Source organism: Somniosus microcephalus, chromosome 17 (assembly GCF_052327205.1).
Source record: "Somniosus microcephalus isolate GS21.2 chromosome 17, FLI_Smic_1.0, whole genome shotgun sequence".
Classification (NCBI taxonomy): domain Eukaryota; kingdom Metazoa; phylum Chordata; class Chondrichthyes; order Squaliformes; family Somniosidae; genus Somniosus; species Somniosus microcephalus.
The window spans coordinates 33405545-33432757 of record NC_141003.1 but is presented as its reverse complement, the minus strand read 5'-3'; the positions used below and the strand labels follow the sequence as shown (position 1 = coordinate 33432757).

The 27213-nt window shown below is 43.3% G+C and overlaps 2 protein-coding genes across 3 annotated transcripts in view; one reads left to right on the top strand and one right to left on the bottom strand.

Annotated features, from left to right (window-relative positions):
• LOC147105626 (leucine-rich repeat serine/threonine-protein kinase 2-like) overlaps positions 1-22847 on the top strand; it is a 44300-nt gene extending 21453 nt beyond the window's left edge. Inside the window, exons 6-15 of the mRNA XM_086010174.1 lie at positions 148-282; positions 648-779; positions 904-1023; positions 1915-2024; positions 5693-5772; positions 5913-6019; positions 6104-6233; positions 10270-10394; positions 18514-18650; positions 21159-22847. Of these exons, the coding sequence (XP_085866300.1) occupies positions 148-282; positions 648-779; positions 904-1023; positions 1915-2024; positions 5693-5772; positions 5913-6019; positions 6104-6233; positions 10270-10394; positions 18514-18650; positions 21159-21209 (1127 nt within the window). The 3' untranslated portion in view covers positions 21210-22847. The remainder of the gene's footprint in view (positions 1-147; positions 283-647; positions 780-903; positions 1024-1914; positions 2025-5692; positions 5773-5912; positions 6020-6103; positions 6234-10269; positions 10395-18513; positions 18651-21158) is intronic.
• Positions 1-27213, bottom strand: part of lrrk2 (leucine-rich repeat kinase 2) — a 304627-nt gene that overhangs the window by 223459 nt on the left and 53955 nt on the right. The window lies entirely within an intron of this gene.

Sequence of the window (27213 nt, the reverse complement as noted above, 5' to 3'; positions counted from 1 at the left end):
CCTCCCCCACAGCACTGTAAACCTCCCTGTGAGGACATTGGTCCCAGCCCTGTTGAGGTGCAACCCATCCATCTTGTACAAGTGGCTGGGCTTTTGTTCTGCATTTATTTTTGATGCCTGATATATAATGTTCGGTTTTGATTTAAGTTCCAGATGAGCAGGTGATTGAATTTGTGGAAGTGAAAGATCACTCGGTCATTTTGGAAGCCATAAAAAACTTTAGTGAACATGAAGATACGGTACTGCATGCTCTGAGGGCTCTGCTTCCTTTGGCTGGTCCACGTAAGTCAATTTGCTGAATAATCTCTTTTCAGGACTGTTTATCAAATTGTTTAAAAAGTGATCATTTAAGTTGTAATGATGGGATGGATGAGCAAACAACCTTCCTGCTTCATATTTTCAATAGTTACTAATTTGATCCTATCCAGAGATTGACGGTCCACAACTAATTTCAAACAGTTGCAAAGGGAGAGAAAATGGGTTTAGTGTTCTTAAATTACATCTGTCACTGGCTGTGAGGTGCGACAATGGAGACCGTGACAAATCTGTGACCAGTTACTTCAAGATAAATGCTCAAACAATAAGTGCAAGGGAGCTGAGAATTAGTTTTCTTCCATGCAAAATTGAATGTACATTTTTATTTTCAGAAAATAATGTAGAAATTCTGATGTCTGGAAATGAAAAATGTTACAGTCTGGTAACTGATATAATGAAGAGATTTCCTGACAGTGAGGCAATTCATGAAATTGGTTGCTGTTTATTTCAGAGGTTTACACTTGGTAAGTTTAATTTCTTACTTAAAACTGTAATGCAATGTTAATGAACACCTATCCATGTTGGAAAGCACTTTATTGAAGAGAAGTTGAAATAATCAATAAACTGAATTTAATTTTTGTTTTCCAGATAATTTTTACAATATTTTGGTACTGAATGGAGTGCATGAGGTTGTCATTAAGGCAGTTCTGAAATATCCAGAGAATGGTACATTACAGGCTGCAGCTCTGAGCAGTTTGGCTCTTTTAAGTAAGTAACATTCCAAAAATATGTGTGTTTCTAAGAATTCAGTCGAAACTTTGTTCAAAGATGTGGAGCACAACTTCCTGTTTTGCAAATGCACTTCATCATCCTTTTGAAAGTCATCTCACCAAAATACTAATGTTGATTTTGGAGAGCCTTTAGAAATCATGAGAGGGGTCCAGTGGAGATTCCCCTTTGCATTTCCCTCTCCCACTGCCCATTTGGAGACACCAGGCCTTCACTTGGCACTTTCCTGAAGTAGAATGACTGCAACTGAGAACTCCGCACAGCAGAGTAAGGGAAATTCATCTGCTGTCCTAGATCTCCATGATGCTTTACCTTGAAGCTCTAATGTAATCCATGTAATCTAATTTACAGGGATGAATTAAAGCTGTTTTTTCAAAATAAAAATGATGTGGAACAACTGAGTTTTGGGTTAAATCCAAATTAAATACTCATTGAATTGGCTAGCTGTACTAAAATAAGAAAATGCTGGAAGTACATAGCAAGTTTTCAGCATCTGTCAAGAAAAAAGAAAGGTTAACATTTCGGATGGAGAGCTCAGAATCTGATTGATGTTTCAGGGATAGACCCTTAAACACCTTTTTGTCTTTACAAATTCTGATTGATCTGTTTGTTTTGCTTTTTAACACTAACCGTCATGTCTGTTCCTGTCAAATTGCTGCTGAAAGCTAATGATTTGGCACAGCCTAACATCAGACTAATCACGCAATTTCTTTCTTTTACTATGTGCAGTATCATTTGCTGCCTGAATACCACAATTTATACATGAAATCCCAATTTCTGAGTAGATCTGAGTGATGAATCGCTTGCTTCAATGATAGAACTTCATTTGATGTAAAGCGATACTAATACGTTTAATGTCTCTTTACAAAGCTGAAACAATATTTGTGAACAAGGATCTTGATAAAAGAAAAGATGATCTTTGCTGGATGGAGGCTTGCTGTAAAGCTTTGGAATTGTACAAGGAGAACACGAAAGTCCAGGTGAGGGATATTACTGTTTTCCTAGATTCAGGAATGGTCCCAGCGGATTGGAAGGTATCAAATGTAGCCCTGCTATTCAAGAAAGGAGGGAGAGAGAAAACTGGGAACTACAGGCCAGTTAGCCTGACATCAGTCGTCGGGAAAATGCTGGAATCCATTATTAAGGAAGTGGTAACAGGGTACTTAGAAAATCATAATATGATTCGGCAGAGTCAACATAGTTTTATGAAAAGTAAATCGTGTTTAACAAATTTATTAAAGCTTTTTGAGGACGTAACTAGCAGGATAAAGGGGAACCAGTGGATGTAGTATATTTGGATTTCCAAAAGGCATACGATAAGGTGCCACATAAAAGGTTGTTACGCAAGATAAGGGCACATGGGGTTGGGGGTAATGTATTAGCATGGATAAAGGATTGGTTAACAGACACAAAACAGAGAGTAGGGATAAATGGGTCATTTTCAGATTGGCAGACTGTAACTAGTGGGGTGCCGCAAGTATCAGTGCTTGGGCCTCAGCTATTTATAATCTATATTAATGACTTTGATGAAGGGACCGAGTGCAATGTATCCAAGTTTGCTGACGATACAAAGCTAGGTAAGAGCAGTAAGATGTGAGGAGGACACAAAGGGCTGGATTTTGCCAGCGCTCAGAGGGTGGGTTTGGAGATGGGTCAAAGGTTAAAATCGTTTTTATTGGCGGCGGGTTGCAATCCCAAGTGTCGGAATGGTCCCGACAGCCAGCGGCGGGAAGAGGATTAAAGACAATTACCTGCCTATTAACAAGTAGTTTATGGCCTATTTTTGAATTTTGCCGTTTCTGGCTCGGGTTTCCCGACATCCGGACACCACGCCAGGTAAGTGTGGCGTGTTGAGTCTGCTGTAATGTTTCTGGATTGATGACCGCTGCTGAAGTGGTGTGAAGGATCCAGTGTTGCACATGGTGAATCTCAGAGGAAAGAGAATGTTGGGAACTGCATTTTTAATACATTTATACTTTTCTTTAGGTTACAAGTTTTTAAATTCATGTCCAGTGCCACCTCATTGGGAGAACCTCTTTCACCAGTGACAGATCGCTTCTGCCACCTCGCCTGCAGCTGCCATCTATTCCAGCCTATGGAGGGAGTCATTGGAGAGCCTGGGTGCAAGAGGTCACCTTTGTGCAGTGATTGTCAGTGTTTTCAGCACCTCAATGCTATCAAACACTGAGAAATCAACTGTCAAAATAAAATTGTGCATGGTCCCTTTAAGGAAACCAGCAGCTGACGTGTCATCAAATGATGTCATCTGACCCGCTTCCTCTTAATTAGCCGGCAAGCCCGCAGGGCGGGCTTAACGAGGTCAATCAGGGGAAAATCACGTCTGTGGAGCGGATGCAGCTGGGGGCGGGACTGGAAGCCGGAAACCACCTGACCCGCACCCAACCCGCCTCCATTAATAAAATCACGGTCAAAGAGCCTTCAAAGGGATATAGACAGGTTAAGTGAGTGGGTAATAAGGTGGCCGATGGAGTATAATGTGGGGAAATGTGAGGTTATTCACTTGGGTAGGAAGAATAGAAAAACAAAATATTTTTTAAATAGTGAGAAACTATTAAATGTTCGTGTTCAGAGAGATTTAGGTGTCCTAGTACAAGAAACATAGAGAGTTAGCATGCAGTTACAGCAAGCAATTAAGAAGGCGAATGGCATGTTGGCCTTTATTGCTAGAGGGTTGGAGTACAAGAGTCAGAAAGTCTTGCTACAATTGTACAGGGCTCTGGTGAGACCACACCTGGAGTACTGGGCACAGTTTTGGTCTCCTTATCTAAGGAAGGATATACTTGCCTTATAGGCGATGCCACGAAGGTTCACTAGATTGATCCCTGGGATGAGAGTGTTGTCCTATGAAGAGAGATTCAGTAGAATGGGCCTATACTCTCGAGTTTAGAAGAATGAGAAGACTCTGAGGGGCATTGACAGGATAAATGCTGGGAGAGTGTTGAACTAGGGGCATAGTCTCAGGATAAGCGGTCGGCCTTTTAAGACTGAGATGCGGAGGAATTTCTTCACTCAGAGGGTTGCGAATCTTTGAAATTCTCTGACCCAAAGTGCTGTGGATGCTCAGTCGTTGTGTATATTCAAAGCTTAGATAGATAGATTTTTGGAATCGAGGGGTATGGAGATAGGGCAGGAAAGCGGAGTTAAGGTTGAAGATCAGCCATTATCTTATTGAATGGCAGAGTAGGCTAGAGGGGCCGTATGGCCTACTCCTGCTCCTAATTCATATGTTCTTAGGTTCTCACTTGAAATGTTTGATTTTCATATTTTTTAAATATATAGTTGTTTAAAACTTTTAGGAAGTAAACCAGCATCCTCAGTATCATTGTTTTGCTTTGCTGAAATTGATGTATCAAGTACAGTAATACTGAATTTTTCTGAAGGTTTTAAATTCAGTTGAAGCACTGAAAACCAACTGAAGAAATTCCACCCCCCACCCCAATCGCTCAAGTAGAGTCAGTTTTGTTCTGTAAAATTGGCTTGTTTTAAAAAGTCTTCTGTAAAGCAGAGAATGCCATGTTATTGTTAAAGAAAACAACAAAAAAAACCTTCAAGTAGCTCAACCGGTAGGTGCACTGTACAGTGTGGTATTAAACCATATAGATTAGGATGCATCCAGATTTGATCCTTGGCCTTTACTGTTATTTGCTGATGTTCCCTGAATGGCTGTGAGTGTATTAGTTAGCCTCAGCACCCTCGTTCAACGGAGGGGGAATAAGCTTCCAGAGTTCTAATTTCTGATTACTGTCCAGTGATTCCTGCTGGAAAGGAGTGTGTTTATGGACATTGGGTGAAGAAAGTATTGGGCCTGATTGTGATGCCTCTTGTAGTCACATATTCACTGTTTAGGTTCACTTATGAATAGCTACTTAGACATTGGAGAGTTGTTGATGGCAGTGGAACTGAACCACAGTATGAGGTGAGGTGAGGGGAGAAAAAAGTAAGGATGTGAAACAACAGTGGAACAAGTAGAAGTGGTGGCATACTTTCTTCAAAAAATGAAGTAGTGACAAATCTTTGCTTACAGTATTGAAATCCCAGCTTCACAAACCTGTTCAGTTTGCAATCATTTACAATTAAGAATCTTCACTCATTGCTTCAGAACAGTGTCATATTTACACTGCTCGAACCATTAATAGTTGTGCTAAACTGATGTATTCTGTGATTATTACTTCAAGTGAATGCATTTGAGTATTAAAGTGTGAATTTCACAGATGATATCTATAGAGGATATACATTGAAAACTGGATAGCTTACAAAAAGCAACTCAGAAATGGGCCACCTGACCTGCAGCAGCTGTGAACAAAAGGTTTATTTTGTATAAACCGCAGTTCCCAGGCCTGTATGTGTTGCACAACAGAGATGTTTGTTTTTTCAACTTTTCACTTTGTGTTTCCTCTTATCACATGTCCTCTTATATATCATGCTGTCATGTTGGATTGGCCAAATTAGATTTTTCAAAGAAAAGATTAAAGGAGACACATCTAAAATAGGTGATTCAAAAGGGAAAAAATAGTCAGAGTTTTTATTGGAGGGAAAAAAATTCTGGTTGTGACTAGTTGAAGGTGCAAAGCACTAGCGTACGAAAACATGCGGAGCACAAAAGTGATCACTTTTTTGTAACTTTCAGGAAGCAGCTTGTTGGGCACTGAACAATCTACTCGTGTATCAGAATGATCTTCATACAAAGTTTGAAGATGAAGAAGCATGGTATTGGCATATAATTTCTATTAAAATATGCTTTGCTGTGACATCAGTGTTTTTGTAACTGAAGCATCTTTTGAAAGGTTTCTTACTATTTGTATAATTCTGATCAGAATACTTCAAAGTAATATCTTATTATATTGTAGCTACCCAGTTCACAGACTGGTGATGACAGCCATGTTATTACATTCCACATCAAAAGAAGTGTTTCAGGCAGCTGCAAATGCTCTGGCAACTTTGGCAGACCAAAGCGGTGAGTTAAAGATGAGAAAACATACAATAAAATATTGAAGCAACCAGTTTTTTTTTTAATAGTGTGTTTTTTTTTGTTTAATAGTACAAATAAGAAAGCTTCTGTTGGCAAAAGGGATACATATCAACATTCTGGACCTAATGAAAAAACATTCAGACTCTTGTGATGTCCTGCAAAGTGCCTGCAAACTCCTTAATAAGCTATTTCTGGGAAGGTAAATCTTTGTATGTTTTTGCAGGAATCATAACACTTTTTTAAAGCTGCTTACTCCTTTTCTCCAGCTAAAGTTACAGCACAGATTTTCCTGTGCAATGTACAGATGTTAGGTTAACTGTTCCCAGCTTTTTGAGCGCTGTTCTGAAGCAGACCATGGGGATGTCTATAAGAGCTGGTATCTTTAGTTCTCCTTCTGTTCTTTGGGGGCAATAATCTAACCTCCAAAAACAACATTGCTGGGATTGACAACTCAATGGGCTGGATTTTCATTCAGGAGTCGAGTTGGAGGCGGGACTACAACTTTCAGGGCTGCAGTCCCACCTCCATTGAGATGCGGCTAATCCACACGATTTTAACTTGATTGACCTTGTTGAGCCCGCTCAGGCCAATTAAGGGCCACCCGGCAACAGGTGACGTCACAGACTGAAATTTCATCTGTCAAAACGTTTTGACAGATGAAATATCAGTGTTTCACAGCTGTTTGAAGCTGTCAAACACTGACAGTCTTACTTCTAACATGAGTCCTTCTCCACAGACTCGGTTAGAAATCTCTCCTGCACAGAAAGCTGCAGGCTGTCACTTTTGACAGTTCGCAGCCATTCTGCTTTCTATGCTGGGGAGATGAGGGACTCCCCGAACCTAAAGGAAGGAAGGCTGTAAAGGTAAGAAAAGGTAATTTACACTTCTTTAATCACTTTAGACACACCAAACACACTTACCTTTGCACTTATGCACACATCACTCACCTGAACACTGACATCTCGACCCCTCCAAGCCCTTCAACCCGACGGCCCGACGACTCCAACTTGACGTGGTTTGGAGCCATCGGGAATCCCACAGTTCAAGCTTAAAAATAGGGATTAGGCTAAAAACTGCCTGTTAACTACCTGTAAACAGGCAGTTAATTGGCACTAATTCCTTCCTGCCTCGGGGTGGCGGGTCCCAGTGCGGGGCGGGTACCCGCCTCCTTTGAAACTGGCATGGGGTCAGGACCCCCGATTTCGGGAATTTAACCCCCGCACACCTCCAATCCCGACTCCACGGCACACTGAAAATCGAGCCCATAGTGCGAGTTATTGTAGATGGAAGCCTACATTCCACCACTCCATGGTGCTGGATAATTGTGCTTCAGTGCAGTATGCCTTACTGTAAGTTCATTTTTTCTACTTATATTTGAGGTGTTCATGGGGCTTGTACAACACACTGGCCACAGGAGAAAGTAGGAGAGTAGCCCCTCTTTTTCCAGCTAGAAGCTATGCAAGAGCCTGATTAGTGAGGGTCTGATGTTTTTTTTCCCCTCCCTGTTTCTCTGATCACCACATGATGCCTTTGCCCTAACGACGCAGCTGAGATTGGGAACCAACTGCTGACGAGGTTCTCTTATTGCTGCTGACTCTAAACTTAGGGAAAATTGGACATTGGCTGATAATTGTACAATGATAAGTGATTATTGCACAGATGTGGCTCCATTGAGAAAATATTGAATTGTGGTGTTTCAGGAACTTCCTGTGGTAACCTCTTAGTTGTAAAAAAAATAACAATGGTATCGGCTTTTGATTTCTGTGCCGAGAATACTGCTAATTTAGAAATATGTTGTGGTGCCTTATGTCCTCGTAATTCTAGTTTGCGGTATTCTACATTTAAAATTCAAAGGGTGATACTTTTTAGAAGTGATTTACAGTAGAAAGTATATTTGTGTATATATTTGATATAGCAGTTAGCAATGAAAATATCTAGAGAGGGTAATGGGCCAGAGGGAGGGGTCCAGGTAGACCGAGAATTCTGAAAGCGGGAGAAAGGGTCCGCTGTGCGGGGGGCAAGACTCCTGGCCAAAGAAGTGGGCACGGAGACGAAAGAAGATGGAAAAAGAGCTTGGCGTCGTGCCGAGCTCTCGATTTAATTTAAATGGAGGCATAAGGGGATGAAGCTCTGGCCTTTGCGAAGGACTGATCGTTCGGGGTCAGAGAGGGGAAGATCAGAGGGGATAGTGAAAACACAGCAGGGGGTCAGATTGGAAGAAGGGATGGGGTCAGAAGAGAGTGAAGAGGAGGAAGGTTCCAGAGGGGCATTGGTGTCCAAGAGTTGATGAAGCTTGCGATCCTTGACATCTGAAAAGAATAAGAAAAGTTTTTTGTTGAAGCCTCAGATGAGTTGAAGGATGAAATGGAACTGTGGACCAGGACAGCTTTGAGATAGAGTGTGTCGGTGCTGCTGAAGAGAAGTCGAGAGTGTTCATGTCTCCTTTACATTGGGGAGACCAAACGCAAATTGGGTGACCGCTTTGCGGAACACCTCCGTTCAATCTGCAAGCATGACCCCGAGCTTCCGGTCGCCTGTCACTTTAATTCTCCCCTCCACTCCCACTCTGATCACTCTGTCCTCGGCCTTTTACATTGTTCCAACAAAGCTCAACGTAAGCTCGAGGAACAGCACCTCGTCTTTCTATTAGGCACTTTACAGCCTTCTGGACTTAACATCGAGTTCAACAATTTCAGACTATAAATTGGCTCCTGTATTACTTTATTTTTCTCTTGTTTCCTCACATGGTGGCTATTAATGTTGCTGCCATCATCATCTGCACATCACCTAGAGCCATCTTTTGTTTCTTAACTTGTCCCATTACCTCCTTTTGCCTTGCACTATCATCCCTTTTATCATTCAATCTCTCCTGCCTTCTATCCTCTCACAGACCTTCCCTTTGTTCTTTCCTTCCCTCCTCCCTGCCCCTGCTTAAAAATATCTCCTCCCTAGCCTTTTCCAGTTTTGATAAAGGGTTCGACCCAAAATGTTGACTCTGTTTCTCCTCTCCTCGATGCTGCCTGACCTGCTGAGTGTTTCCAGCACTTTCTGTTATTTTAGATTTCCAGCATCCACAGTATTTTGCTATTTTATATATTTTACATTTACCAAGGATATTCAGGCCATGAAAGAGTTGACAGTCTGTTGCTGTTAGCAGAATGTTGCTTACCACAGTAACACTTCATTAACATGTCATTGACTTGCAAACAATGAGCAACTATATATTTTTTGGTCAATGTTCTAAAGTCTTGTCACTAGCATGCACCATCACACTTGATAGAGATGCAAAATAATCATAGAGAAAGTAAGCCAATCATTTTGTCAGAGCTCTGCTGACGTTGGGGAAGAGCCATGGATTTACAAGTAGCTGCCCTGAATAATCGGGCAATCTGATTCAATCAGTCATCCTCTAATTACCTCAGAATCTATTTACAGTAATTAGACATTGTGACCTTAAATGTAAATGACCATCTTAGAATCAGTATGCTAAACTGTGAATTTCATGATATAACGTCCTTATTCTTAAAACTGCATATCCTTAGAGTTGCCATGAGCTATGCCATGGAAGATCTGCTAATGAAGATATGCTATCCAAACAATAGTGGAATTTAGAGTACTTTTTAATTTTAGAATTTCTTTGGTAAATGTTTGCGCTTATCAAGATGGAGATCTCGTTGATGAAAATTTGGAGCACTTTCTAACTTTTTGCATGTAGTGCTCAGTGCTAAGAACTCCCAGGTCAAGTACAATCTGTGCTCTTTGCAGAGTAAAGCCCTTTTAATACACTGTCTCAAAGGTGTAGCCCCCAATATCACAAGACCACCCCATATAGCATCAGTGTGAATTTCTAACCTTTGTACTCCAGCTGCTCTTGTGGTATCTTTGCATGATATTACTGGTTTAGATCTGAAAGAAAAGCTTCTGTTCTGGTGCAGACCTATATATATTGGAAACTGAGTTGAAACTGTCCAAAGCCATTTACATTGGATTCTCATGGCGGGAAAAGAGAGCCAAGTTGTATCCCAAATAGTCTGTTTTGTATCCAGATAGTATGTTTTGGATTCAAGCCTAGATCCCAGATGTAAAAGGATAGTGTACAAATCCACTGCATTATGCAGTCTACAAGCCTTGCAAACTTTTAAATAAAGTAAAAGCAGAATTCTACAAATATATCACACTATATTTTGATTTTATGCCACTAATTACTGTGCTATAATCATTTTATGTATTTTCAGTACTCTGAGTCTGGATGTCATGAGCTTAACTTTGAGTAGAATAGTGAACATATTGAAGAGTCATGCAAACTATTCTTCGGTACAGCTTGAGGCCCTTCAAGTTGTGTCACACATTACATGCCCTGGTAAGTGAAAAATACTGATCCACTGTGTTTGATGAATTACCGTTTTAAAAAAAAATGGAAAATAATAAAAAAATGTTGAAGTGCTGGAGTGGTTTTACCAAGGAGTAATAGAGTTTAGTGAATTAAAACCAGGTTTCTCGTGTGCAAAAAAAGGCAAAATTATTACAACTGTTCACTATTTATCACTGGATTTATTCCAGAATTATCTAGATTTCTGAGATGGGGGTGGTAGGGAAGGAAAACAAAATACAAAGAACTAGAGGTGATACGGAGGCTTAGAAGATGTAATACCTCCTAGGTTGGAAGACATGTGACCCTGGGAAAAATGTATTTCTTAGGATACTTTTTTTACTTTTTTTTTTAGTATCCTATGTGGTGGAATTTTCTATTTTGCTGTAATATATTTCTCAGCCATCCGTGGATGTTGACAGTATATTATTATAAATGGGTTCATGGGTATACCAGACATAAATGAGTTCAGAAAAATAACTACATTTTACATAATTTAAAGCTTGCATTTATGTAGTGTGTTTCAAGGCCTCCGGACCGTCCCAAAGTGCTTCACAGCCAATGAAGTAGTTTTGAAGTTCTCTCACTTGTAATGTAGGGAAACACAGCAGCAACGTTCCCGCTAAGGCCGCGCAGCTGTCTGGAGGTTCTGCGTAGGCCGATCACTGGCTTTTCACTGGGACATTTCGCACATGTGTGAAATTTTGAATGGGCCATGCAGGTTAAAGGGTGGCGCACCCCAAAAAAAATTAGGGAGAACATTACACAGCAGCCAATTTTCGCACCACAAATCTCACAAATACCAATGAGATAAATGACCAGATAATCTGTTTGTGATGTTGGTTGAGGGTACATTTCGGCCATTATAATGGGAGAACTCTGCTCTTTGAATAATAGCATGGGTTTTTTACATTCACCTGAGAGGGCAGTTGAGGTCTCGGTTTAACATTTGATCCAAAAGACGGCACCTCTGACAGTCTTGCACTCCATCAGTACTGCACTGAAGTGAAGGTCTGGATTATGGTGCTCAAGTCTCTGGAGTGGGGCTTGAACCCACAACCTTTTAACTAAAATGACAGTGCTACCGTTGAGCCAAGACTGATGGGTACAGCAAATCTTTGTTGATAATACCATGTATGACAGAATAGATGGTTGATTAATTTCATGCACGTGATGCATCCAGTCTGCAATTTATGACAAAATATGGAAATTTCCTCATCTTATTTCTGTGTTTTGAAAGCTCGAGTTGAAATTGAAAATGTATGGTCTTTACCAGGTCTCTGGGAACCAAATGATAGGTGAGCATCTGCTCATTAGCATTTTGTACATTATTGTGTCTTTAATCATGATGATGGACAGCTCTGACTTCAAAGGCTTTTGCTTTATTTAAGTACAGGGAATTCTGCTGTAATTTTAGTTTTGACTGGAGATCTGAAATCTGCGGAGGAACTAAGATTCACATATATCATCACTTTGTGAAAGTCACAAACCACTTTCATTTAAAAGTCTTTTCACTTTCTAAAAATGGTATTTTAACTCCTTGTGATCTGATTTCAGTTTAATTATGTTGCTATATCACCTGGCTTCTGTGTATTAACCTATAAATATATTTTATCAATTAGTTTTGGCCTACTTGCTTTTCTTAGTTTGAGCAGTACTTTCTGCCTTTTGGAAGAGTGGCATCTCACTGACCTATGGTTCCTTTTATAAACCAGAATTAGAGAGTAATTTAATCCTGGGCATGCTACCTCACATATAACATGCATAAGCAGGCAGGTTTTGGATCATTGAACACCTCAGTCTCCTTATGGAAATTGCCTTTTTACAGTGAACATAAGACAAAAGTGCTGGAGAAGCTCAAACTAACACAGTATAATAAGAATATAAGAAATGGGAGGAGGAATAGGCCATACGGCCACTCGAGCGTGCTCCACCATTAAACAAGATCATGGCTGATCTTCGACCTTGACGCCACTTTCCTGCCCGATCCCCATATCCCTTGATTCCTTTAGAGTCCAAAAATCTATTGATTTCAGCCTTGAATGTACTCAACGACTGAGCATCCACAGCCCCCTTGGGTAGAGAATTTCAAAGATTCACAACCCTCTGAAGAAATTTCTTCTCATCTCTCCTAAATGACTGACCACTTATCCTGAGACTATGCTCCCTATTTTTTAATTCGTTCCTGGGATGTGGGCGTCTCTGGCAAGGCCAGCATTTATTGCCCATCCCTAATTGCCCTTGAGAAGGTGGTGGTGGTGAGCCACCGCCTTGAACTGCTGCAGTTCGCATGGTGAAGGTACTCCCACAGTGCTGTTAGGGAGGGAGTTCCAGGATTTTGACCCAACGACTATGAAGGAACGGCGATATATTTCCAAGTCAGGATGGTGTGTGACTTGGAGGTGATGGTGTTCCCATGCATCTGTTGCCCTTGTGCTTTTAGGTGGTAGAGGTCGTGGGTTTGGGAGTTGCTGTCGAAGAAGTCTTGGCGAATTGCTGCAGTGCATCTTGTAGATGGTGCACATTGCAGCAACGGTGGTGGAGGGAGTGAATGTTTAAGGTGGTGGATGGGGTGCCAATCAAGCGGGCTGCTTTGTCTTGGATGTTGTTGAGCTTCTTGAGTGTTGTTGGAGCTGAACTCATCCAGGCAAATGGAGAGTATTCCATTACACTCCTGACTTGTGCCTTGTAGTTGGTAGAAGGGATTTGGGGAGTCAGGAGGTGAAACAGTCGCTGCAGAATACCCAGTCTCTGACCTGCTTGTGTAGCCACAGTATTTATGTAGCTGGCCCAGTTAAGTTTCTGGTCAATGGTGACCCCCCAGGATATTGATGTTGGGGGATTCGGCCATGGTATTTGGCCATGGTAATGCCGTTGAATGTCAAGGGGTGGTGGTTAGATGCTCTCTTGTTGGAGATGGTCATTGCCTGGCACTTGTGTGGCGCGAATGTTACTTGCCATATATCCACCCAAGCCTGAATGTTATCCAGATCTTGCTGCATGCGGGCATAGACTGCTTCATTATCTGAGGAGTTGTGAATGGGACTGAACATTTCAATCATCAGCGAACATCCCCACTTCTGACTTTATGATGGAGGGAAGGTCATTGATGAAGCAGCTGAAGATGGTTGGGCCGAGGCCACTGCTCTGCGGTGATGATGAGATGATTGGCCTCCAACAACCACCTTCCTTGGCCTCCCAACAACCACAACCATCTTCCTTTGTGCTGGGTATGATTCCAGCCAGTGGAGAGTTTCCCCACTGATTCCCATTGACTTCAATTTTACTAGGGCTCCTTGGCGCCACACTCGGTCAAATGCTGCCTTGATATCCAGGGTAGTCACTCTCACCTCACCTCTGGAATTCAGCTCTTTCTAGACTTACCAGCCAGGGGAAACAGCCTCTCCGCATCTACCCTGTCAAGCCTTCTTAGAATAAGAATCTTATGTTTCAATGTGATCACCTCATTCTTCTAAACTCCCAAGAGTATAGGCCCATTCTACTCAATCTCCTCATCGGTCAACACTCTCATCCCAGTAATCAATCTAGTGAACCTTCGTTGCACCTCCTAAGGAAATCCTTCCTTACGTACGGAGGCCAAAACTGTACACCGTACTCCAGGTGTGGTCTCGCCAAAGCCCTGTACAATTGCAGCAAGACTTCCTTACTCTTGTACTCCAACCCCCTTGTAATAAAGGCCAAAATAACATTTGCCTTCCTAATTGCTTGCTGTACCTGCATGTTAACCGTGTTTTGTGTACAAGGACCCCCAAATCCCTTGGAACATCAACATTTAATAGTTTCTCACCATTTAAAAAATATTCTGATTTTCTATTCTTCCTACCAAAGTGAATAACCTCCCTTTGCAGACCCTTTGTATCCTCCTCACAGCTTACTTTCCCACCTGGCTTTGTATTATCAGCAAACTTGGATACATTACACTCGGTCCCCTCATCCAAGTCATTAATATAAATTGTAAATAGCTGAGGTCCGAGCACTGATCCTTGTGGCACCCACTAGTAACAGCTTGCCAACCTGAAAATGACCCATTTACTCTTGCTGTCTGTTTTCGATCCTTTAAACAATCCTCTATCCATATTAATATATTGGGGGAAAAATTGAGTCGCGTCCCCTTTGGGGCTCTAACTTCGCCAACGCCCCGAAAAAATTAGTGCGCCTGCGGCCGAAATTAATCGGTAGCGCCCCAAGAGGGAAGAGGGGCGCTACTGGAAGCGCCCCGCCTCCCTCTTGGGGCGCTGCGAGGGAATAGCTTGTGACTACGTGCCGCGGTTCTGCAGGCCTTCCTCCCTTTCTTAAAGGGGAGGGGCCTTGCGCAGCACGACCCGGGGCCCAGCTGGGTCACCAGGGATTGGAGTGCTGGTAAAGGAGCCCGGCACTCGAGAATTGTTGGGCTCACTGAGCGCAGTTGACACTCCGCGGGGGGGGCTGCTCAGGAGACCAGGGAAGGCAACGGGGGCAGGTGCTGGCAGGCGGCCAGCAAGAAAAATGGCCGCCAGGCACCTCGCCTTTAATTAGCGCTGCCCTGGCTGCAGGTAGGCCCCCCCTGACCCCGTCGGACATGGGCGTCCGGCGGTAAGTCGGGGCGCTACCGAAGATCGCAGCCGGGGCACTGCGCACGGCGATGACGTCATCGGCGGCGCAGCGCCGCCAGGCGCTAACGGTGACTGCCGCCGCTAACCTCCCACTGAATTTCGCGGAAGGTGTTGGCGGCACCGTGCCTGGGCACTAGTTGCTTTGCACCCCTGGCGCTAACTGGAGGCGCAAAGCATCTGAATTTTTCCCCCATTGCTCCCAACCCCATGAGCCCTTTGCTTGTGCAACAACCTATCATGTGACATCTTATCGAATACCTTTTGAAAATCCAAATATACTACATCCACTGGTTCCCCTTTATATACCCTGCTAGTTACGTCCTCAAAAAACTCTTAATAGATTAGTCAAACACCATTTCCCTTTCATAAAACCATGTTGACTCTGCCTAATCCTGTTATGATTTTCTAAGTGCCCTGTTACTATGTCCTTAATAATGGATTCCAGCATTTTCCTGACGACTCATGTCAGGCTAACTGGCCTGCAGTTCCCTGTTTTCTCTCTCCCTCCTTTCTTGAATAGCAGTGTTGCATCCCTTGGTGCACTGCTATTCTAAGGAGCCAAGGTAAAGTAACATTGGACTAGATTTTCTCCGTGGCGGCAGGATAGCTGGTTGCCGGGTTCCGGACACACTCCCGGCTGCAGCTGCTTTGTCAAAGGGATTTTCCCTTGATTGGCCTTGTTAAGTCCGCCCTGCTGGCTTCCCGGCCAATTAACAGGAAGCGGGTCTGATGACGCGTCATCAGCCGGCTTTCTTAACGGGACCATGGTCACATTGAGTTTGACTGTTGTTCTGTCAGTGTTTGACAGCATTGAGGTGCTGCAAACACTGACCAGCATTGCACAAAGGTGCACGTCTGCACCCAGGCTCACGCATGACTCCCTCCATATGCTTATGGAGGGAGTCGCAGCACGCAGTGAGGTTCTCTTCCCTTCCAAGGGCAGAAGAGATTTCCCCAGGACACCAATGCAGCCTGGTTGCACGTTGCACAGGAGGGCAAAAGCAGGGATGTTGTCGGGGGTCCCTGGCTGCATCCCCCATCACTCTGCCTTCTTTACCCTTCTCCTGCACATCCTTACTTGCACCTCCACCCATCCCTCTCTATCTACATTATCACTTCCCCATCTCACTAGCCACCCCTCACACTCACCCTCATCCTAGTGCAATCATACCAACTAACAACACACAAGGGTAGGTACTTGAGAGGTTTGGCTAATGTCCATGTGAAATTTCTGGTAATGTGTTGTCATGCAATGAATTCTATATTTTCAACACTGCCCCTTATTGGACAGATCTGTGCGCGCCTTGGGAAGTGTCTTGCTGAGTTCCAGTGAATGTTGAGACATCACTCTTGCATGCTGCCCAGGAGGCCAGTGATGGCATCACCGTGGCCAGATTTACTTAAAGATTACTAGCTAAATTTAGGGTTGAGGAATATTATACTTGTGGTCCTGATCAGGTTAAATAATTTTTTTTTTTAATACTGCCTTATTAAAGTTCCTCATCACTTTTCCACAGTTGCATGGATCAGAAATGTTTTTAATTCAAAAGCAGTCAATCAGCGTTTCTAGCCCAGTGGCTAATGGACAGCTTCCACTTGCCTACTGGGCCCAAGGATGGAAATTGCTGCTGTATTAACAGCAAGAGCAGACTTAAACTCGCTGTTAATAACAAGAAATGTTGAAATGTTGTTTTGATGTTCAGCATATATATGTTCAGAGCAGAAAAAACAGCAATCTGTTTCTTTCTAAGTATGCACTGACAGAACCCTCCCTTCATTAGTTGAAAAGATGATCTTATTTTGGCAGAACAACAAATTTTAATGTTAAACAGTCCTGACAACCTGTTTGAGAACCTGACCTTGAAAGACCCCTGTAAAATTTAAAGGATCAGTTTGAAAACAGTGGAGAATGCCAGCAAACTAAGGGGCCTATTTATGGATCATGGTCATACAGTCTTGTATCAATTAGATTATCAAGACTATTTTCTGGCCTGGATTTGCATATTTAAGTGTACTGCTGGTGGCACGCCAATGTAATGAACACCTGACAGACATAATGTATTCTGTTAACAGTAAGGGTTAATTTAGGTGATTATGGCTGGATGATCTTTTTGGACAAAAAAGTTTTTCACTTTGATGAAACGCTAGCTATGTACAGGGGGAATGGGAACAATATGGAGAATATTGAATAAACTTAATCCATTCAAAAGGAGATTTCTGTAAATGAATGCAAAGAAGAGGAAGGGGATTGTTGTGGTAGGCAGGTGCACAGAACTAAAGTAAGAACTTTAGGTATTGTTGTTTTTCTGAGGAATGTACCCAAATGTCAAATATTATATGGGACCTGATGGGTTTTTGTGGCACAATGGCTTGGGTTAAATCTGTAATGCTGCCTAAAGTTGAATAATGTAGGAAAGAGGATGGAGAGCTAATCTGGATTACCTTTAGTAATCATGGAGTATTTATGCAGAATTTTTCATTTGAAATTTTCTCTCATTTTGGGCTGGATTTTCATGGGGGTGAAGTGGGGGGCTCTGATGCGGTCAGGAGAATGGGTTTCCCGCAGGACCTGCCGACTTTAATGGCAGGGCCTGATTTGCATTTGAAGCCTCTGTTTCCCACCCGCAGCCAGCCAGATGGAGAGGGGGAGGCAAGAGAATGGGGCCATCGAGGGGGATAGGGGTGAAGCAAGAGATTGAGGCCGTCGTGGGACTGGGACTGGGTGGGGGTGGGGTGGGGAAGGCACGAGATCGGGGCCATCGAGGGACTGCGGGGGGAGGCGAGAGATCTGGGGAGGTGGGAGGGAAGCAAGAGATCCGGGCCATTGAGGGACTGAGGGGGAGGACAAGAGATCGGGGCCATCGAGGGATTGCGGTGCGGGGGGGGGGGGGGAAGAGAGCAGGGCAGTTGAGGGACCGGGGGGGAGGGGTCACGTGGAGGGAAGCAAGAGTTCGGGGCCGTCAAGGGACCGGGTGGGGAGCAATAGAGGAGATCAGGGCCGGCATCGGGATCATTGTGGGGGCGGCGGGGGGCAAGGGAGGGTCCGGGAAGGTGATCGGAAACCTTGAGGGGGGTTCTCCGATCGCGTCAGGTGTGTTGGTAGGGACCCTAGACCCAGGAGGTAAGTGTCAAGACACTTGCCTCCTGGATGCAGCAATCCCCGCCTTGCTGTAACTGCCGGGTTTTACGAAGTGTGTAAATCCCGACCAGATGCAGTTAAAAACAAAATGGAGGTTAAAGAAGAGGCTTCCAGCCTCATTAAAATATTTAAATTGACGTCCCGCCTCCTGGGAGCGGGTTGGCTGCCCGCCCCCCCCACTGTACTGCCTCTGTTAAAACCGGAAGTGGGCGGGTTCAGGTCAGGAATCTGATTTTTAACAATTTAACTACCCCCATGATCCAAACCTACCCTATTTTTCAAGGATATAATTCTCCCCTTTGTTTCTTTAAGTTCTTCTGAACTGCTTCTAATTGGGTTTATTTGTATTACTACCTAGTATCCAAAGTCAATCTGAAAGAGGGCACGATGGATGCAGAGGAAGATACAGACATGTTGGAATCAATGCAGAATTTAATTAAACAGCAGTGTTTGTTGGAGGGTTTTCATGGATTGGTTCTTGAAGCTTTGAACAAGGTAAGAACAAAACAAATTGGAGTCCTACTTATTCCATGTGTTTAATTATGCATATAAAATATATGTAGGTTAAAATTTTCAGGATCAACTGCAACATTTAAAAAAAATTGTGAAAGAAAATATTAATGAGTACTTTGCATTTGTCTTCACGCTTAAAGATGATGCTCCACTACTAGAATTTAATAATGTTACTAACAAAACTAGTAATATTAACATAGATGAACAGATTGTTTTAGAAAGAATTAAGAACTTGAAAATAGAGCAGCGGGCCAGATAATATCCACTCAAGGTTCCTCAGGGAGCTGGGACATGTGCTGTTTGAGCCCCTAACCTATATTTTTAATAGCTCACTGCCCTCTGGAATGTTTCCTATAGACTGGAAGGAGGCTAATGTAGTCCCTATCTTTAAAAAAGGTGACAAAACAGACCCGGTGTAACTATAGGCCCATTAGTTTAACATCAGTAATAGGTAAGATGCTTTAGGGAATCATTAAGGATGCAATGTATGAATGGTTGGATAGAAAGAGACATATTAGGGAATCCAACATTGCTTCATAAAAAGGTCATGTCTTACAAATCTAATTGTATTTTTGAAGAGGTTACAAAGTTGGTGGATGAGGGAAGTGCAGTAGACATTGTCTACTTGGACTTCCAAAAAGCTTTTGGTAAGGTACCGCACAAGAGGCTTCTCTATAAGATTAAAGCCTCTGGTACTAGTGGTAATATATTGAGCAGGATTGAGAACTTGCTAGCGGGACGTAGGCAAAAAGTAATTACAGATGGATTTGGATCTGTTTGGAGAAAGTCACCAGTGGTGTCCTGCAGGGATTGGTGTTGGGACCCTTGCACTTTACTATTTTTATTAATGATCTGGATGTCAGTATTGGGACTGTGATTTGCAGATGATACCAAGATCTGTGAGTATCAGGACTGTAGATGACGCTCATCTGCTTCAGGCAGATCTTAATGTGTTGGGAGATTGGGCTCATGACTGGCAAATGATGTTTAATTTGGGTGAGTGCAGTGTTTTGCATGTGGGCAGGGCAAATGCTCAACATTCATACACCCTTCAGGGAAACACATTAAAGAACGTGGAGATAGATTTGGGCATTCTAGTGCATACATCCTTAAAGGTACATGAGCAATGCTGTGAAGAGATAGCTAGAGCAAATAGGGTGTTAGGGTGTATCCATAGGACAATTGAGTATAAGACGAGGCATACTATTTTGTCCTTGTACAAGACCTTGGTCAGGCTGCACTTGGAATACTGTGTCTAGTTTTGGTCTCCACACATGGTAGGTGATATTGAGGCTTTGGAGACAGTGCAGAGGAGGGCCACTAGACTATTTTCTAGTTTAAAGCATCTTAGTTATCAAGATAGGCTAAAAGAGCTGGGACTCTGCACTTTAGAGGTGATCTGGTTGAGGTTTATAAGATAATGAAGGGAATAGATTGTGTTCCAGTTGACAGTTTTTCAATTAAATAGGTTAGGGAGTGTAATGATCAATAACATGTCATTCTATAGTGGACACTAGGTAGAGCTGTATGTATATAAGACTACACTACCCAGCCGTATGTATATTAGACTACATTACCCATGAGGCACTAGGCTACCCACAAGGCAGCAGTCAAGATGGATGCCTCTACAGATACTGTACCTAGTCCACATGTGCTCAATAAAGTGTCTAGCAAAAGCTAGCTGTGTTCATAATAAGAATGTCTATTTATTAATGAACATAAGATGGGAGGACGAGGGGTCACACATTTCAGTTGTATAAAGCTAGATCTAGGTTAGATGTCAAGAGGTGGTTCTTTTCCCAGAGAATAGTGGACCTCTGGAACAGGCTGCTGTCTTGTGCAGTGGATGCTGATTCGCTGAATTCCTTCAAGCGAGAGCTGGGCCTCTTTGTGGCTGGGGCGGAGATCACCTCTTACAAAAGGTAGGTACTGCAGGGAATTCAGGGCCAGAGTGATGATCTGGACTAGTTTCAATCGCCTAGATGGGTCGGAGAGGAATTTCCCGAATTTTTTTCCCTATGTTGGCCTGGGTTTTTTGCTTCTCCCAGGAGATCACATGGTTTCAGATGGGATGGAGTGTATATATTGTGATACACAAGGTATAGCAGTTGTGTGGGACAGGGTCGATGGACCCAGGGGGTCTTTACCTGTCCGTTATTGTTCGTATGTTCATAAAACCATTACAATTACAGGTACATAATGATTGTTGAATCACAATATATCCCGATCATAGAAAAATATACATTTGTATTACAAATTGAGGTACTGACATAATTCTGCGCATGTTGCATGATACAGAGGACTGTGGTTTTCAATTGCTCTGTAAGGGAAAGGGGTCTAGGGGTCATTCTTATTGTGGTACAGTGGCTAGAGAGCAGAATGTATTTTCTTTGCTAGCAGTGAGAGCTGTGTTAACCTGCATTTTGGGGGAGGGAAATGTCCCCAAGCCCAGGGGACCATCAGGCCCATTGTGATCTTTATGTCTTCCAGAAACCCTATCCACAAAGTTTGCCAATGAATGCAAGACCAGAACGTGTATAGTAGTCCTGCGTTTGAGGCCAATTCGTCCAAGCTTTCTCTAGCAGAAAGAAGTAGAATTGTTGAAGCCAGTGTGGAATGAGTTAATCTGTTTGTATTTTTCTACCCATTGATCTAAAATGAGCAACTAACTAGACTTTTTTAATATCATGATCGGTGCTTTGCGCTACTGCCTTCAGCATCTGCTCCATACTCTTTTTCTCTTGGTTCCTTGGTGCCATGCTCATAGGGACAGTTGTAGAGGGAGCATCTGCTCCCTCAATGTTCATGTTACAAACTGAGGTGATTGTCTTTGTTTTAGTTTCAGTAAAGCTTGTTTTTTCTTCTTTCATTATCTGCTGGGTTCCTCCAAAAGTGAATGGATCCAGCTCTGTGACCAAGGACTCCCAACAACTTCTCAAACCTAATAATTTTAATAATTGCTTCCTGGACTGTGGGGTAGACTGGTCACTCACTTTCTGGCCAATTGTCTGAATTTGCAGCCAGTTAAATCCGAGGTTTTAAATATCCCACACGTTGGGGAGCCAGTGAGACTGATGAGGTACTTCACTTTTGCTAGACCCAGCAGATGATCCGGTGACAAAAGGACAGAAAATCAGACACTGGGCTTATATCTTGGTTCCACCTCTGTTGCACACAAGTCATTACCTATACTCATACCAACTATTTTTTACATTTTATTGCATCTAACAATTATTGACTTTGTTATCTGAAGCATTCAAGTCATCTTGTATTTTCTTTGTCTATTGAGTTAGCCTCACTGGTAGCACAGGTCTCAAAATTAACCTTGGATACCCTGCTTGTAACCTTTTTCCAGTCTGAAAAGTTTCCAATTAATTACTTAGTTTATGTGTTTCAGCCAGTTTTCTGTTCAGCGTATTTATTGGGACTTCTGCACAGGGTAGATCACAACCCTCTACCACCCTGTGACACAGCCATTTGGGGTTCTTGCACATTATGCTGGCATGCAGCAACACAGTTTAAAAATGGAATTGAATGCCAAGGCCACTGTACCTTTGACAGACTGTGAAACAGCATAGTGTATTGCATAGATATTGTTTATACTAAATCCAAAGTCCGTCAAGTGTGGTGAATTTGTTTTGTAACCATAATTTTACCAGAACCATTGTGCAGAACCATTGTGTAGACATTATTCAGTCCATCATAAAAATATATAAGAAATGTAATATTGAGCTGTTTATTAATGTTGATATGATTTATTCTGCTCAAATGAGATGGTGTGGAAATGAGAGAATGGATAATTCAGAAAAATTAGTATTATGGTGGTCTTAAATGGAAATGTTTCATACAGCATGCAACACCTTCAAAATCAACCACATTTGGAAATCATAAAAAATAATTGTACCAAAAGCCTTCCAAAATGTTTGGTAAAATTATTTTGTGATTTGTGGTTGTTTTTATAGACCTAGTGCAATGCCCAAGACAAAATGTTTTGTTTTTATTGGAGGCTTATTTCAAAACCAGAGAGTATATGAAGTTTGGGTGCATCAGGGGGAATTTTAACACCCAAAAATGGGCGCGTTTGGGTTGGGTGGGAGGTTAAAGTGTTAAAAATCTGAATCCCGACCTCCAACCTGCCTTTAACCCATCCACTTCCAGTTTTAACCGAGGCGAGGCGGGGTTTGGATTGGGGGGTGGGGGGTTGCGGTTAACCAACCCGCTCCCAGGAGGTGGGTTGGCAATTTAAATATTATAATGAGGCTGCATGCCTCATATTGAGCCACCATTTCAAATTATTTAACTCGAGCCTCTGGAAACCCCCCAACTAAAGGGAGGTGAGGACTGCTGGATCCAGAAGGCAAATGCCTTTCCACTTAGCTGCTGGATCCAGTGTACCTACTTTGCCAACCCCCCGCGATCGGACACCCCCCCCCACCCCCGACCCTTCTGATCTCACCCCTGAGGCCTCCGATCTCTGACGCGTTGTCCAAACCACCCCCCCCCCCCCCCCTGCTCCAACTCCCCTCCCTCTTCTCCGCTCCCCAGCTGTGGCCTGATGCCGAAGGCCTACCTGCCCGGCAGCCAGCCAACTTCTCAATCTGGCTGGGTGCAGCCAGGAAGCGGAGAAAAAAATGTTAATCGGTTCCTGCCGTTAAATTCAGCAGAGCCTGAGGGAAACCCGTTTTTCCAGGTTTCCCAACCTCAATCCAGCCCTTCCTATCTCCAAGTAAAAATCCAGCCCATTGTGTCAGTGTATAGTGAGTGCTGGCAGGAAGTGACTTAAAAAAAAAATATGTACTTCTAACCATTAATTTGAATTCTGTTAACCAGCACAGTGGGTGTTAAAATTATCAGATAGCTACTCAGTGCAAAGAAAATACTTTATCTGTGTCAAAATATATGTATGAACTTAGTTCTGGGCAGTTTATGGTTTAAAAATGAGATGAATTGGGCTCATTTAATCAAAAACTTCGAAGAATTTTATTTTGATGTCTGATTTATTACAATATGACTTATTATGAGCTTGTATATAATTTTAGGAAAATTCAGATTTTTATTTTGAAACTGATCAATAGTTAGTTTCATACGTGTGCAAAATACCAGAGAAGGTGATTCTGTCCTTGGGTGTTAGATTAGAATAATTGTGTCCCAGATATATTTTTGGAGCTGGTATTCATGGTTACAAGATAACAAATTGGTTCAGAGGAAGAAGGCCCTTAAGCCCATCGGAGCTCATCGTACTAGCTTCCCATTATAAAATCCAGCGTTCTGGCCTTAATTACCCTTCCTGGCTGTTGATCACCCTTCATGTGAAAAGGTACGTTCTGACATTGGTTCTAAATTTGCATTTCATAATCCTCAACAAACGCCGCCTTGTCCTGCTACCTAGGCATATCTGAAGTACAGTTTTGGATTTACTTTCTGTATCCTATTTAAATTTCTTTATATATCAATAATAAGGTCACCTGAGAGGTCTGCTTTCAAGACTGCAGAGCCTTAGTTTATCAAATGCACTGGTATTTCCTCAGATTGTTTTTTATGTGAATTAATGGCAGCTCTATGAAGTAACATTGGGCAAAAAATCGCTGTTGCTAAGTTTTGGAATTATATAGTCCGATCAGTATAGTTATCCCACAAAGTAGGAATAAGGAAAGATCATTCAAATCATCCAGCTTGTCTTCTGTTGATCCATGTTCAGAATTTTTTTCGTTAATTTAACCTCACCCTTCCATCTCCCTGGCTTTTAAACCAAACCTTTATCTCTTTCTTTACTTACCATCTAAATGTACAGGTCTACTCGTTACTAATATATTACATTGCTACAGTGTCTGATTTCAGTTAATACAGGCTACAAGTGAGCATGTTAGATAGTGTATAGGGGCAGAATCTAATGAGCTGCAACATGACTCTTCTTTGGTTTTTAATGGTTTGTTAAAGGTATTTCCACCTGTAATTTCTGTAGGCGGTCATGTTTCAGGACTCTTTTGGGCAATTTTCCATGGAAAGCATCTTTGTATCTAGTATTAAAGCTTGCTTAAAAGGGGCCAATTTCTCACGAAAGCCCCATATTGGAATATGAATCCAAAGTCATATGGTTAATTGGAGATTGTTTTTTCTAAGAGACCAAACAAAGCAATTTGGTGGCGTGTCTCTAAGTGATAAACCCCTTAACAGCACCTGCTATGTTTGGAGGGTTTTGATCTCACTAGTTTCTCTCCAAATAGCCCCGTGTCCTCTTAGAGCTCAGCTCGTCCACAAGACCCACACCCTGCTCCCTTGACCCCATTTCAATTAAACTGCTGATGACCCAAATTTCCTTCCTAGATCCATGTGAACTGATACAAAAGCAAAATACTGCGGATGCTGGAAATCTGAAATAAAAACAGAAAATGCTGAAAATACTTGGCAGATCAAGCAGCATCTGTGGAGAGAGAAATAGAGTTAACGTTTCAGTTCGATGACTGTGAACTGACATTGTAATCCCCTCCTCAGGTACTGTAACCCCCCCCTTTCATAACTACTGTCATCACGCTCCTCAAACCCCACCCCCCACACAAGAAAAACCCTCTGTCCTTGCAAACTAACACCCTGGCCTAGAAATTGGGTTGGGGCGCCAAAGTGGCGCAAAAGTCGCCTGAGCGCAGGATTTAACGCAGCGATCGGAGTAATACCGATCGCCAGAAATTCAGTTTCAGTGCCGCTCGAGGGACACGGGACACGGGGCGAGGCTCGAGGCGCTCCGCGTCCCTCTTGGGGCGCTGAAACTTATTATCGCAGCGCAACGTGCCGCAGCGGTACTGCAGGCCTTCCTCCCACTGTTAAGGGGGAGGTGCCTGCAACAGCGCAATCCCCGCTCGCGAGTGCCAGCAAATGAGCCCGGCACCAAGGAGAAGTGCCGGGCTCTCGGGAAACAGCCGGCAATGCCGCGGGGGGGGGGGGGGGGTGCGGTTAGGAGGCCGGGGACGGAGGTGCTGGCAGGCGGCCGCCGAAAAAGCAGCTGCCCCGCACCTCCACCTTAACTTGCGCCGCTGCCAGCACAGTAAGGCCCCGTGAACCGGGCACGGGTAGCGAACGGCGCAACTGCGCCGTTCGCTACCAAATATCGCGAACGGGGCACTGCGCACACCGATGACGTCATCGGTGGCGGTGCAGCGCAAATCCCTAACGCCACCAATAGCGTCCCTACTGAATATCGCGGGAGACGCAGCCAGTGGCGCTACAGCCACTGACTGCCTCTTGTGGCGCTACTCACCCAATTTCTCCCCCCCGATCTCTAACCTCCCTTTCCTCTCAAGTCATGTGTTATCGTCTCCCAAATCTGTGCCCATTTCTCCTGCAACTCCTTATTTGTTATCACCAATCCGGTTTCTGTCCCTGTCAAAGCATCGCAATGGCCCCAACAAGTCATTAACAACATTCTCTGTGGTGCATTAGCCCTCCTTTACCTCTCTAGTGCAGACAAACATGCCATCCTCCTCGATGGAACTGCCCTTGTTTGGTTCCACTCTTACTTATCTGATCATAGCCAGAGCACCTCCAGCAATGGCTTCCCTTCCCAACACTGTTATATCTGGAGTCCTCCCAAGGATCTATCCTTGGCCCCCTCTTCTTCATTTACATTTTGTCCCTCTTAACATCATCGCAGATCATACGCTGTTGCCACCCAGCCCTACCTCCCCACCACCTCTCTCTGCAGCTGTGTTATCAGCCTGCTTGACATTCAGTCTTTGATAAGCTGCAAATTCCTCTCGCTAAACATTGACATGATCATAGTCTTTCTTTTCTTTCTAGTCATTGTCTTCAGCTCCAGCCATAAACTCTGTACCCTTGCCACTGATTCCAACCCCTTCTCTGGTCAGTGCCTCTTCTGAACCAGGATGTTTGCAACTTCAGCCCCGAGCTGAGCTTCTAACCCCATATCCTCTCCCTCACAAAGATAATCTACTTCTACCTGCATAACATTATCTGCCTCCACCCCTACTGCAGCCCATTTGCTGATGAAATCCTCATCCATGCCTTTGTCACCTCCCGCCTCAACTGTTCCAATGCTCTCCTGGTCAGCCTCCCATCCTCTATAAAGTTCAGCTGATCTAAAACTTTGCTGTCCGCAGCAAATCTTGCCCAAACTCCTACTCATCCACACACCTGTCCCAGCTAATGTACATTAGCTCCTGTTATCCAACATCTGCAATTTAAAATTCTAATTTTTGTGTTTAAATCCCTCCATGGCCTCACCCTTCCCTATTTTTGTAATCTGCTCCAGTCCTACAACTCCCCACTGCCACTGCCTTCCCCTCCCCTCCCCCTCCATTCCTTGCGACAGTGCCTTCAGCTACCTCATCCCCACGCTCCGGAATTCCCTACCTAAACCCCTATGGCTCTCTATCTCCCTTTTCTCCTTTAAGAAATTTTAGTTGTTCGCTGACACAAATGTGACAGTATAATTGCAGAGTTGAGCCTGGATTGTGGTCCTTGGTGCACTAAAGTCAAATGGAATGAGATCCCTCAGAGGCTGTCTACACTGATTTGAACTCCAGAAGTTTTG